Source organism: Catharus ustulatus, chromosome 13, assembly GCF_009819885.2.
Source record: "Catharus ustulatus isolate bCatUst1 chromosome 13, bCatUst1.pri.v2, whole genome shotgun sequence".
Classification (NCBI taxonomy): domain Eukaryota; kingdom Metazoa; phylum Chordata; class Aves; order Passeriformes; family Turdidae; genus Catharus; species Catharus ustulatus.
The window spans coordinates 12,424,006-12,438,284 of NC_046233.1; the positions used below are offsets into that span (position 1 = coordinate 12,424,006).

General features: G+C 54.9%; 2 protein-coding genes across 2 annotated transcripts; one reads left to right on the forward strand and one right to left on the reverse strand.

Annotated features, from left to right (window-relative positions):
* The first annotated feature begins 7,136 nt into the window (after positions 1 to 7,136).
* On the forward strand, positions 7,137 to 8,390 carry LOC117002554 (histone H1.10). The gene has a single exon (XM_033071808.1). It carries the CDS (start codon positions 7,321 to 7,323, stop codon positions 7,975 to 7,977), a length of 657 nt encoding a protein of 218 aa, XP_032927699.1. The 5' UTR covers positions 7,137 to 7,320; the 3' UTR covers positions 7,978 to 8,390.
* Positions 8,391 to 11,631: 3,241 nt separating this feature from the next.
* Positions 11,632 to 14,049, reverse strand: LOC117002555 (histone H2A type 2-B). Its single transcript, XM_033071809.1, has 2 exons — positions 14,001 to 14,049; positions 11,632 to 13,928 (listed from the first exon to the last, which is right to left on the reverse strand). The coding sequence occupies exon 2, from the start codon at positions 13,860 to 13,862 to the stop codon at positions 13,482 to 13,484; it is 381 nt and encodes a 126-aa protein (XP_032927700.1). The 5' UTR covers positions 13,863 to 13,928; positions 14,001 to 14,049; the 3' UTR covers positions 11,632 to 13,481.
* Between the last annotated feature and the right edge of the window lie 230 nt (positions 14,050 to 14,279).

Here is a 14,279-nt window from a genome sequence, read left to right on the forward strand (position 1 = left end):
CATCTCCATTTAAAGTGTTGTTCTGCACTTGTTTTCTGTGGACACAGCTGGACTGTGGAGAAAGCCAAGCAGGGGGAGGGGGGGAAAAATAACCCTGAAGTTTTGGGGAAAGGGGATGATCTGAACTTTGCAGCCCACTGCCTGCTTTGGTCTTGGGTGGTGGAGCTGAGGCTGCAAGGGCTGTGACTGAGCCCTGAAGCGACCTGTGTTTAATATCTTTCCAGGCAGATAAATTGGCAGTAACCCAAGGCAGAGGGAGAGTGCTCCAGATGGGGTAGGACAGCTGTGGGGCTCCTTGCCACAGGATGTTGCGGATGCTAAAGGGGAGGGGAGGATTCCAGTGTTTTTACAGGTGCGAATACACACAAGTGATCAAAAACCAGTTCAAGAGGCAAGCAGCATGGGAATTGGGGCCCTGCTGTTACACTCAGGGGTGGTGGTGTCACAGATGGGGACTGGTGTTCTGCAAGAATCACTGTCATCACTGGGCTCTGGAGAAGCCAGCTGGACTATCGCTGCAGGGAATGCACACACTTAAAACCACTCCCTGCACCACTGGAGTCTTGTGACTTTTACTTTTGTGATGTCCTCTGTTGCTGGTGCAATGACAGTAGGTGCAAGAGTGACTTGTTGCTGGGTACAGCCCAGAGGAATCCCAGCCCTGGAAGAGGCTGAGACACCCAGCTGGTTCATGGGGACAGCCCTGGCAGGGCAGGAGGCAGAGACCCGAAGCAGGAGCGTGGCTGGACGAGGGGAGGGGGTCGGGGCCCGAGTCGCTGTTCCTAAGCAGGACAGGAAAAGCTGCAGCAGCTCAGGGTGGTGAAGGGGTGAGGGTGGGGTGGGCAGGCAGGTGTGGGACCGCTCAGAAGGCAGCTGCCTTGTGCGAATGTGAAAGCTGGGGCGTCCCACACCCCCTCTGTGCTGCAGGGGCTGCGTGGGGGGAGTCCTGCCAAGGGAATTCCCAGTGACCGCCGGCGCTGGCACGTGGAAGGGGGCACGGAGAGCCGAGCTGCGAAGCCCGGGGTGGGAATGCTCCCCTGTGCCTTGGCTGGGCCCTGGGGCTGGAGCCACCCTGCACTGCAGCCTGCCCTGAGCCCCCAGGAGCCCTCCTGCCAGCCCGGGCTCGGTGCCAGCCCAGCCCCGCACACCTGGAGCCCCAAACGGCTCCACCAGCGCCAGGTGCAGGGACCCGCAGGGAAATGTGTCACAAAAACATGCCCCAGTTTCTATAGGTACACCGACTGTTTCTAGGCAAACACGGGTGTGTTGGCTGTTTACATACTCATTACACCGGCAGGCGTGTGTGTGTGTGTGTGTGTGTTTATTTACCAGGATCTTTTGGAGAGCAAATCAGCAGGGGAAGCACGAGAGCACAAAGAAGAGGCACGGAGTCGTGTGTGTGTGAATTGCTGTGTTACACAGGCAAATCTCCCAAGGCTCAGAGACAGAGCAGGTTTCTATTTATAAGACATATGTGGTTGCAGCCTTAGCCATCTACATACATGTAGCATAAAGTATTTCTTTCTTCATATACATAAATATACTCAGAGAAGGAGAAAAAATATCTCACACATAGATATGGCTACACCCATATACACTTTATTTCTATATTTATATTAAAAAATTTAAATATTAATTACATGGATAGACACATATACAAAGGTGTGTATGTCTGTGTGTTAGTTACTGCCCCCATACATGGAGAGAAGAGATGATCATACACATTCAGACACATTTAAAATTATTTTATACTTATATGCTTGTATTTTTATGGGTGTGGGTTTTTCCTCTTTGTCTAAACACAGAGATTTTTCTTACTATTTTTATACTTCTCTGTGTCTATTTTATATATATTTAAATATTTTTATATAGTTGTATATTATTTCTTTTTTTCTGTCTGTTTTTTTATATAAAAGGGTCATTTACATGCAGCTCTCTTGTGTAGTTTAGCTATTTTTATATTTCTTTGAGAAAGGAGGAGGGGCAGGGAGACAAAGAAAATGAAAGAAACTACAGACACGTAAATAAATATCTAAATAAATTGGCTGTAGAGGTGAATATGAGAACATTTGTGGGTGAGTTGGGAGGGGGAATGACTGGTCCCTTGCTCTCCATACACACATGCATGCAGACAGAGAATGTATGTCCAGATCAATACATGCACACACACACGCTGTCTATGCATCCCAGATATTATATATGGGGCAGGAGAGAGGGTGGGAGAGAGCACAGCACCACATACACACACAGAGATACCCTACAGGCATTTTTACAGGAGGAGGGTGTAATGGGGCTATTTTTACCATGCTCTGTGTAGGTCTTTCTTTCCCTCTTGGGGGGAAATATTAAAAATGGGAAGAACAGTAGAAAATAGAGACACACATAGTTTAAATAAAGTGTGTGTGGCTGGAGGTATTGGGAATGCTGTGTCTGTGTGTGAGTGTGCATGTGTGCTTCATATTTGTAATATGTGTGTGTGTGTGTGTAGCAAGATAAAAACTGAGCAGCTCACAATCCCACTGCACACATGTATATGTGCTGCAGGGAGGGAAAGGGCATTGTGTTTTTAAGAATACAGTGTGTATGTGTGACTATCTCATTTATTAATTACATATGTACATAATTAGTTATATATGTAATAATATACATGTATTATAATGTATACATGTGTAATGTATTCATATGTATGTGGATATATAGCAAGATACTGTGTTAGTGTGAACACTTGGAGAGTATACAAACACATCTACATACACATACACATACAGATAAACATACACATGCAGAGAGGTGAATGAGCAGTCGCTCTCTCTGCCCTCCATATATAATATATATATATATATATGTGTGTGTGTGTGTGTATTTACAGAAAGGGAAAAGTGTGTGTGTGAGAACAATGCTGTCTCTGTAGATCCATATGTACCTGTTATAGATAAATATATGTATTTCAGGCAAACTCGTATGCAAAGGGCTCTCATCCCTTTCTAAGTACAGACCTATGTATACACATATAGTGAGAGAATTATGCACATTTGTGAACAGCTCACATGTTCTTGCTCTCTATATATACAACTGTGCAAACAGTGCTTTCTCCAGTTATATATGTATATCTGCATATATAAAGAGAATGCACTGTGTGAAGTTTATCTATATATAAAAATGTGTATGTACATAGGTTTATCTATTACCAAAAAAAAAGCATTTCATGGGTGAGAACATGTATATACAGAGAGAATATACATTAGAGAGTGTTGTATGTGAAAACAGTTCTCTGAACAGCTCACTGTGTGCATATGCACACCTATAAATATATAAATAGTCTATATAATAGTCTATATAATACATACTTTATATTCAGTATATTATATATGTATATAAGAATATATGTATCTATGTTTATACATACATGGAGTGTGTGCACGTGTGTGTAGCAAGAAAGAGCTGTGCAATTGTATGAATCATTGTCTCTGTATGGATGCATGTATATAAATATGTATATCTGTGTGCATAGAGATCTGTGAGCATTAACAGCTCTTTATGTATATCCCTATATCTGTAGGGAGAGAAGTGTGAGAGGCAGGCTGTCTATATGTCCAGCATATATATGTGTGTGTTTATCTGCACATATATGTATTTGTGTAGAAAGAGAGAGGAATATCCTGTGAAAACAGCTCATTGTATACATATGCACACATATACATATACAGAAGTATACATATGCATGTGTATGATGCAGAGAAAATAGTGTTTTTGTGTAAACAGTATGTGCTTTAATTATGTATGCATATATAGAGTGAGAACTGTGCATGAACCATCTGTATCTATATGTATACATGCATCTATGTACTCATATATAAGGCAAGAGAGAGTACTGTGTTTGAGAATGGCTCTTCCTGTCTCTCCTCGTGTGCACACATGGACAGGGAATATATCAACATATATACATAGATATGCATACATTTATGCATCCCAGAGAGTATAGACGGAGGGGGAGCGAAAAGAGAGTCATGGAAACTGTTTGTTATTTGTATATGTCTAAATATATAGATATGGGAGGAGAGAGGATATGTGTGAACAGGGACTATTGTTAGTGTGAACTATTACATGGACTATTGCTGTGTGAAGATCTTTGTGTGTGTATGTGTGCATTGATTTACATATAACAAAGAGAATTGTGTGTGTTTCCCTAACTATACATGTATGTATAAATGTAGATAATGACGTGAGAGAACAGGCTCTCTTTACATACAGAAGTGTATAAATATGTGTTACAGCTTTCTCCCTAAATAACTGTATGTATACCCATGCAGTGATCAAATTATGTGTGTGAACAGCTCTCTCCTCCCTCTTACACACGTTTATATGTGTATACAGCAAGACAAGTGTGTATGTGAACAGCTCTCCCCTAACTCTGTATGTTCTGTTAGAATTATGTGTGAACAACTGTGTATATGAGTTGGTATGTATAGAGGCATATATATGTATCTATGCAGGAACAGAAAGGACTGTCATGTGTGAAAACAGCTCAGTATATAGGTACATGTGCATATATATAACCAGAGAACAGTATGTGTAAGCAATGCTCTCTCTAATTATATTTGTATAAATCCATGTATAGATAATTATGAGTGAACACTCTCTGTACACATGTACACACATGCATCTACAGCCAGTACTGTGTGTTGAGAAAAACTTGCTCTATAATGTATCACATACAGAGAAAGAATTATACAGAGATTATACAATTGTATAGGGCAGGGAGAGACAGTGATAGAAAATGGGTGTGTGTGAGACAACAGATCTTGCTCTTTTTCTCAAGTATATATGCACATGTGTCTCTAGACAGCAAGAGAGAAGGATGTGTGTGATCAGCTCTAACTCTGTGTCTCTATGCATATATGGAATGTATGTAGTGAGAGAGAATAGTGTGCATGTATTTGTGTATATACAGAGAGGTCAGGAGAAAAGAGTGAGAGCTTATCCCCATATCAATATATATTGCATACATTAGGCATATGTCTGCGTGTGCACAGCGAGAATGTTTGAACAGCATGCTCACCCATCCCCCATTTCTATATATGCCAATATGTGTGTATATATAGCAGGAGAACTGCCTGTGAACCTCACACTCTCTGTAGATATATATGTATGCATGTACATATGTATGAATGTATATGAGACCTGTGCATGAACAAGACTCACTGTGTCCATATATGTATATATGTGTCCATTTATCTGTACATAACGTGTATATGCTCATATAGGGACAGAATGTGTGTGTGTGTGTGTGTCTGTGTGTGTGTTGGGGCTATTTTCTCCCATTTTCTGTTTCTCTCACACTCTCAAGCAGCCTCCCCCACACATTCTATTCACATAAATATACCTGTATATATTTCCACGTGTGTGTTCCATTCCCTGCCCTGCCTTTGGAGGGGAGGGAGCGGAGCCCTCACTGACAGCCCTGGGGATTGGTGCTGGATCCCTGTGCTGCTCCCAGCCACACAGCCGGGGTGAGATCAGTGCTCTCACTGCCCAGCGCTGCTCGCACATCCACCCACCTGTATTGTTCTTAAATTTTCATATGTTTACGTAAATATTTTAAAATATATAGCTAGGTCTTTATGTGTATGCATGCACTTTCTTTTAAATTTACATGTAGTCATTAAATTAAATGACAACTATTAGATATCACACATCTTTAACAGACACGACATACATACCAACCACACTCCAGAGCTGTAAGCTCCCACCAGGCTACAGCGCTCATTTACACGCGTACAGGTGTGTGCTTGCATGTTGCACACACGTACGCTCATTGACCCCGCTCGGTGACAGCAGCGCCGTGTCCCGCTGCTCCGAGGGGCTCCGATGGGGATCACAGCCAGGGCTGGGCAGGATCCTGCTGCTCCGCGGACCCCGAGAGCGCGGGGAGCCGGGACCCGTCCCTCGGGCTGCGGGGGCTGGGCGAGGGAAATGGCGGAGAGAGCCGGGGGATGGGGAGAGGGGGAGGAGGAGAAAGGGAAAGCGGCGGGGCTGTGCGTGGGCAGGGGCGGGGTGCGACAGTGTGTGCGGTGTGACCGTGTGTGAGCATTTGTGTGTGTGTGTGTGTGTGCAGTACGTGTGTGTGCATTTGTGTGTGTAGGGCTGTGTGCACAGCCGTGCACACCCCATGCCTGCGCCCCCCGCCCCAGCACACGCGTGTGCGGGCTGGGGGGGTCCCCGCTACTCACCCGGCCCACCCGCGGTGGGGACACACGGATCCCACCCCCGAGAGCGGGGGGAGACGAGCCCCTCGCGGCCCAGCCCCGGGGTTCGTGCACTCCCGTCCCCTCGAAGCCGCGTTTCCCCGGTGGGATTTGGGGGGATGGGGTGAATTGAGGGGGGTTCGGAGCATCGCTGCTGCCCCCCCACCCCCGCCCATACAGAGCTGCGTCTGCAGCGGGGCTTGAGCCCCCCGCCCCGCTCCCACGGCACACACAGCTGCAGAGGCACGACTCGCACACTCCCCCCACACCCACGGCACTGAGCCCGGGCGGGAGGCTCCCCAGCCCTGTCCCGACCCCGCCGCGCTTTTCGCACCCTCCCCCGCGGGGCGATGGCCGCCGGGAGGGAGGGAGGGGTCACACGCAGGGCTCCCCCGGGGGCCTCCCCCGTTGACCACGGGGTTGAGGGTCGGTGGGAGGGCGGCTCCAATCGCCGCGGCGAGGACCCCCGGCCTCGGCGGGGCATCTCCGCGCTGCTGCCGGCGGCCGCGGGAGGGCGTCGCCTGTGTTAGTTCCCTCCGGAGAACCCAGGGCCAGCGCGGCCGCCACCGCTCCCCGCCCCCCGCCACCTCCCCCCGCCCGCGGCGGCCCCTCTTGGGCGGCTGGCGACGGCGACGGCGATGGGCGGGGGGGCCGAGCTGAGGCCCCAGTCGCCGCCGTGCCGGGCGCCCCCCTCCTCGCTGCCGCCGCCGAGCCGACCGCGCCCCCAAAATCTGGGCGGGGGTCGTCGGGCGGCGCGCGGCGGGGGCCGCGGGGGCGGCGGCGGGCCCGGGGCGGAGGGGCGCGGGGAGCGGGGCGGGCGCGGCCGAGCGGGGGGGCCCGGCGGCGGCGCGGGGGCCCCGCGAAAGAGCCCCAAGAAGCACAAGTTGGGGCTGGCGACGGACCAGGCTGTTGTTGTTCTCAACGTGGTCCGCCCCGTGCCCATATAAAGGGCTGCGGCGGCGCCCGCCCCGGCAGAGCGCACGCCGAGTGGAGCAGACGGAGTTGTGCTCGCCGGGGCCCTCCACGCCGCCGCTGCCGCCGCCCGCCCCCGCTCCGGCCGGCGGCTGTCCGCACCATGTCGGCAGAGCTAGAAGAAACCGATCTGCCTCTGGCCGAGGCAGAGGAGGCGCCGCTGTCCCCGGAGAAGAAAGCGGCTGCTAAGAAGGCGAAAGCAGGCGGTGGCGCCTCGTTGTCGCCATCGAAGAAAAAGAAGAACAACAAGAAGAAGAACCAGCCTGGCAAATATAGCCAGCTAGTGGTGGAGACGATCCGCAAGCTGGGCGAGCGCAATGGCTCCTCGCTGGCCAAGATCTATAACGAGGCCAAGAAGGTGGCCTGGTTCGACCAGCAGAACGGCAGGACTTACTTGAAGTACTCAATCAAGGCGCTGGTACAGAACGACACGCTGCTCCAGGTCAAGGGCACCGGTGCCAACGGCTCCTTCAAGCTCAACAGGAAGAAGCTGGAAGGCGGCGGCGAGGGGGGCGCGGGCAACAGCGCCCACAAGTCTTTCAAGAAGGCGACGGTCTCCTCGACCCGGCGGGCGGAGAAGCCGGCGGCCAAGAGCAAGAAGCCCGAGAAGAAATCGCACAAGAAGGGAGCCGGCGGTGCGGCGGCGAAGAAGGACAAGGGCAAAGCCAAGAAGGCCACCAAGAAGGGAGCCGCTTCCCCCGGGGGCAAGAAGGTGAAGAAGTCGGCAAAGCCCAAGGCGCTCAAGAGCCGGAAGGCATGAGATTGAGGCGCAGGGAGCCTCCCGCCGCCCCCCGGACTGAAAGCCCCGCGGCACAGACTGCTCTGAGGACAGACCCCAGGGGACCCGCTTTGTCTTTGTGTTGCTGACTCGCCTCCGCAGCCACCGCCGTGCGCGGTGAGCGGGGCTGCGGCTGCCCCAGCCCCCCTTCCCCTTCTCTGCCGCCTTATTTCTTCCACCCCTTCTCCCCCCATCCCGCTCTGCGGCTTTTCTCCGATCGCGCCCTTTTGTTTTCGGCCGTGCCCCTCCCCGCCTGTAGACGGTTCCTGGCGCCCACCCCCTCCGCGTCCCCCCGGTTCTTCGCAGGGATTTTTCCCGCCCGGTTTCCATAGCAGCCATTTTGCACGGCCCCCCCCCGCGCCACGTGGGCCGGCCCCGCTCCCGCCGCCCGCGCGCGCCCCGCCCGGCCCCGCCCCTCCTGCCGCGCGCTGTGCCTGCTCGCGGCCGCACCGAAGGGCCACGGCGCCCCCTGGCGGCCCGCGGCCCCGCCGCCATGGCAACGGCCCGGCGCGCGGGAGTGGCCGCCCCCTGGCGGCCGCCGACCGCACTGCAATGGCCTTTAATGTTTTTTTATGGGTCTGGGAGTGGGTGGGTTGGGGAGGGTTTGGGGTAGTGGGGTCATTTCTTGGTTTCGTTTTTTTTTTTTTCCTTTTCATTTATCGTCGTTTCAAATAAATTGGTATAAAATGCCTCTCCTGTGTGCTCCCTGCAGGTGTCGGGGACTGGGCAGGAAGGGGGCTGGTCCTAGGCGGGGGGGCTTCCCTGCTGGTCGAGATCTGTCCGGGTGCTGATGCCCGGAGCCCGCATCCTCCTCCGAGTGCAGAACAGGAGCAGAGGAAGGAGGGTCGCTGGCCATGGAGGCAAGGGAGGAGCGCGATCCCTGCGCAGCTGCGCTCGGCTGAGCTGGAGCCGTGGGGCGGGGGTACCCCCGGAGCGCACCCGAGCGCAGACCCCCGCCCCAGCTCAGTCGCTGTCGGTTCCCCGCAGCCCCTGGGCTGGGCAGGGGCAGCTCCCGGGGCTCAGCCCGAGCCGCCCCTCCGGCCGGGAGCATCCCCCTGCCCCGAGCCGAGCCCCCCCGGCGCTGTCTATTAATAGCGCAGCCGGCGAGGTTGCGTAAATCCCGACAGGGATCTGGGCCATCTTGTTCTGCCTGCTGCGGGAGGGAGCAGGGCCGAGGGATGAGCTCTGGCTCATCGCTCTCCGTGCCCCGTGGACCCGCAGCGTGCACAGGGCTGCAGGACAGAGAGGGGACGAGAAGTGGCAGCCCTGCAGCAGGGACAGAGGGCACGGAGGGCAGCAGGAGGTGGAGGTGCTCGGTTCCTCCCAGGCCGGCTGTGGGTAAGCCCTGACAGCGCTGCCATCACCCCAACTCAGCCCCACAGCAGGGCCCTGCCCCACCGCCTCCCCCGGCCAGGGAGAGTTTCAGGAGCAGCAGTGCCCGAGGGCTGCTGCAGCCACGGCCAGCTGCTGTGCTGGAGCATGTCCCCAGGGAACACAGCATGGGTCAGGCTCACAGCCAACAGCTCCCAGGGAGGGCAGCCGGGGGGCCCAGGGACTGTCACAGCAGGCGATGGCAGGGCCTTTCGGCACTCCTGGGAAAAGAACAGCCCCCTCCTCCAGGGCCCCAGCCACCTGGGGCCGCTGCTTTGTCCCTTTGTCCCCTGCAGAACAAGCAGGGAGAAGGGAAGCAAGTTTTACTCCCTGACAAAACCCCCTTTTGCTACATCCAGCAAGAGAAGCCAGCCATGCTCCTGGAAGAGACCAGCACTGGTCTGCTACAGGAGGCTGCACCTCCCTCCAGCTCTGTATTTAAAAGAAGCCTTCCACACAGTCTGCTGCCCCACAGCAAGCCTGGGAGAGATCTGCTGCATTCTGGCACTGCAGCTGTGTCCTTAGTCAATAGCTGACACTGCAGGTTTGGGAAGATCACAGAGGATGCCCTCCCCAAGGACTGGGACATGGGGGGCAGAGGGGTCACCCCGCTCCCCAGGAGGGGAGGTTAAACCAGCCCCACCCACCTCAGGGCTCAGCCCTCCTCGGTGCTCATTGCATGGCAAACTGTAATCACCTCTCCAGGCAGACCAGCAGACACATTCCTGTGGGCAGATAAAAGCAGAGGGAAGGCAGTGACCCTCCAGCTGCCCAGCACAGGGAAAGCAGCAGGGTGACACACGGTGCCAATCCAGCTGGAGCTGTCTTAACTGACAGGCTGAGCCTGCCAGGAGCCATGATGCTGGGGCATCCCTGAGTGAGCTCCCTTGGGTGCTGCCAACCATGAGGACCAGGCTCTGGAGAGAAACCCAAGCCCTGGGGACTTTCAAAAGGCAGTGACTCATCTCATCAAACTGCCAGAGCTGAGGGACACAGCTGGCAGACTCTGCTGCACGTGGTGAGATGCACAGCAGCCTCCCACAGCAGGCAGCTTTCAGCTCCCAGTCTGCTCCTCTCATCTTCAGGTACCCAGGAGGCAAGGGAACAATCCTGCAGCCACCCAGCCCTCTCCTTAAGGGAAGCACAGTCCAAGAGACATCCAGGCTCACTTGACCTCTGGGGAAGGCTCTGCTCAGTTAAGTCCTCCACATTTTATGAGCTCAGCTTCTCTGGTGCTATGAGGCATTCAGAAGAGCCAGGACCAGTAACACCCCTCTAGAAAATACAAGACCTGTCCCTGAAGCTACAGGCTTGACAGTGACCACATTTATTCCAGCTTTATAATAATAACCAAGACTTCCAAATCTCCTGGTCAAAACAATACTCAGAAGTTTATGAGGTGATAAAGGCCAAGCACTTCAGCAATGCTTGCAGCGACAGACAGGATTTCCTTTGGTCTGGCTTGCAACATCCCAGCTTTTCCAGCTGGTCTACCACATGCCAACAGAAGTTCAGAATCCAGCTGGAGCTCAGTGTCCAGGGCACTGTGTGCCACCAGCACCGTCATAGCACCGTGACCACCCCAGCAGCCTCAGCAGAGCCACACACCATCCAGGGGGGCTGCCAAGCTCCTGGGCAGCAGGTGACACTGCCCTACAGGGACCAGCCCAGCACCCCAGCTTGCACCCACACCTCCTACAGCCCTGCACACGCCAACCAGCACCCAGCCCTACCACCACTGGGAGTCACCCAAGCTTCCCACAAACCCTTCCTCCCTAAAACCCACACAGGGTGCAATACTGGTTTGTACAGTAGCCTCCAGGACAGCTACCTGGGAATGTCCACAAAGGAGAGGGTGTGAGAGCAACAAACAGCCTTCCATCTCAAAGTTCTTTCCTTCCCTTCAGGATCACTTTTCTCATGCCTGCAAGGTCACCCAAAGGCTCCTGGAACAGCCCATGGGGCATGGTCCTGGGTCCAGCCTCACCCTTCTCCACTGCACCCAGCCAGGAGCTACTGAAGCTTCCTGGCACTTGTGACAGAGCAAGCAGGCAGTGTGGCATTCCCACAGCAGGGAAAAGAACCAGACAACAGTATTATCTGTTCCCAGGGTAGGGAAAGACTCTCTGAGTGAAGGGGACCACATAGTTTAGCAGCAGTCCTGTCTGGTGTTTTACTCATCCTTCCCCCTTGAGAACACAGAGCCCAGACACCAGAGAGCCTGCCAGATTCCATGAGTTTGGTGAGGTGACACGACACAGCACATTTCAGAGCATTCAACAGGGAACCAGTTTAATCAGGTATCAGGTTTGCACCATTCTTTTCAGAATCACAAGTTCTGCATTTTTCTAAGAAATACAAAGCACTCTCAGGGTTTACAGAATGCTGGTCCTGAAGAAAACAAGAGGGAGAGAACAAGACACTGGGATACAGACACACTGACCACCACGCTGGGCAGCAGAAAGGAAGCTGCTCATGCCCGCCTCGCTGATGGTGACAGCCCCTGTGCAGGAGGCAGAGAGATCCCGGGGGGTCTGTGCTGCTGCAGTGGGGCTGTGCCCTGCTGTCCCCACCCACCGAGGTCAGGACACCCCAGTGGAACTGTAGGACACCTCCACACCCCCATCAGCACTGACACCAATGAACACACTGCCCCCACATTCCAGAATGAAAAACCCCTGCATAAAACCAGCTGACAAGCATCCAGGTTCATCTATTCTAGATAACATTAAACTCAGATCCAGGGTAAGTTACTTCATCCACAAGATTAACAGCTGATTCAATAGGTTGAACACACTACTTACAGCACATAAATAGAAGATACTGTTTTACTTAAAAGAACGTGTGATGAAGGTCTAGGTCCGATTGCCTCGACACTGCTGCATGCACACAACTATCGGCCTCACAGAAGCGGCTGCGCTGGGCAGCAGGAGAGCTGTCTCTGCATTACCTATTCCAGGGGTCACGGGACAGCTATCCTGCCCCCATGCTCAACATTAGCCACACAGCCAGGAAATATATATGGCACTAGCCAGGAGTGGGCTTTAATACAAACTCTAGTGGTTTTTCAAAAGAAATATTAATCCATAAAGGGTTACAGTTAACAGATATCATCAATCACTTTATTTCTCAAAGCCAGAAATAGTGCTGAACAAACAAACAACAAAAAAGAGACACAGTATGTCGTTTCCAGAAGTGCAACCAGGGAACAGGGTAGCTCTCAGCAAGACGAAGGGCTTCTGCAGCTGGGAGAGGAGGGGAGCCATGGCAGAAGATGGCAGCTCCCGCTCCCGGCGGGCGCCTGACCTTGCGACGCTCTCCGAGGGGATTTGTCACCGCAGCCTCCACCCCACCCCGCCACCAGGACCCACGGCATGTGGCAACACCGAGCACCCCAGCACCCACCGAGCCAGGGAGCTGCAAGGAAGTGACTTTACAGGGATGTACCCAAAAATAGAGACCTGAAAATAAATGGGACCAAAGCTTCTTTACAGTAGGCAATGCACTAGTTTTACCATGAACCAAACTAAGACTAACAGCCACTTCTTGCCAATGGAGAAACTTTTTCTCCTCTTCACGTTTTCCAGCCCCCTGCCCTCGCAGCTGCAGTGCGGCCAGGATGGCATTGCTGAGGATGGAGGCGGGGGCACGGCAGCAGCGAGTACACACCAGGGCGAGCAGGACCAGCCAGGGGGGGCTCTGCACAGTCCCAGGGCTGGCGGAGGGGAGAGGCAGCCGGGGGTGCCTGTGTCCATCCCTTGGCCAGCTACAACAATCCTCAGCAGCTACCGGCAGCTCTGCACCGTGACCGAACCACACGGCTCCAGATGTCACCGCTGCCAATAGCTGTGATCCAGCTGCCTCCTCCAATACCACTTCTTCCAGAGGGAAGAGAGGCAGAGCAGGAGCACAAGCAGGGCCTGATCTCACCCATGCTCTCCCAGCACCATGCCACGGCCCAGGCCAGGGGAGCTAGTGAAGGGCTGGTGGGGTGCTGCCAGGTCTCACCACCCAGCCCGGGCTGAGGGGCAGGACGGGGAAGCCCAGCCCCACCGGGAGGAGAGGTGAGGCAGTGGTGAGAAGGGAGCTGGGGGCAGGGGGACGGGGGGCAGCGCTCACTTCTTGGAGCTCTGCGTCTTCTTGGGCAGCAGCACGGCCTGGATGTTGGGCAGGACGCCGCCCTGGGCGATGGTCACGCCGCCCAGCAGCTTGTTGAGCTCCTCGTCGTTGCGGATGGCGAGCTGCAGGTGCCGCGGGATGATGCGCGTCTTCTTGTTGTCGCGGGCCGCGTTGCCCGCCAGCTCCAGGATCTCAGCCGACAGGTACTCCAGCACGGCCGCCAGGTACACCGGCGCCCCGGCGCCCACCCGCTCCGCGTAGTTACCCTTCCGCAGAAGCCGGTGCACCCGCCCCACGGGGAACTGCAGCCCGGCCCGCGACGAGCGCGACTTGGCCTTGGCCCGCGCTTTTCCGCCGGACTTTCCCCGGCCCGACATGGCCGGCAGGCAGCGGCCCCTCGCCCCCGCCTCTCAAGCAGCGCCGCGCACAGAGGGTCCCGGCGCCTGCGGGGAGACAAACGCCGTTACACCGCGCGGGGCCCACGCCGTCCCCGCCCGCGCCGCGCACGCCCTTACCCGCACGAGCTCCCGCCGCTCTGCCCTGCGCGCCGCCCGCCGCCGCACTGCCCGTGCTGCCGCCGCCGCGCCGCGGATATCGCTGCCCGCCCGCCGAACGCCTCGTCCCATTGGCTGCCGCCGCTGCCGCCACGGCGCTGATTGGTTGCCGAGCCAATCCCTGATTTGCATAGGGCTCCCAGCACCCCGGCTCCGCCACGGGCCGGCGCCCAGGGCGGGCAGCGACGCGGCTCCGCCCGCGCTCCGGCCGGTCCCGGATCCCGCCGGCGCGCCCTGCAC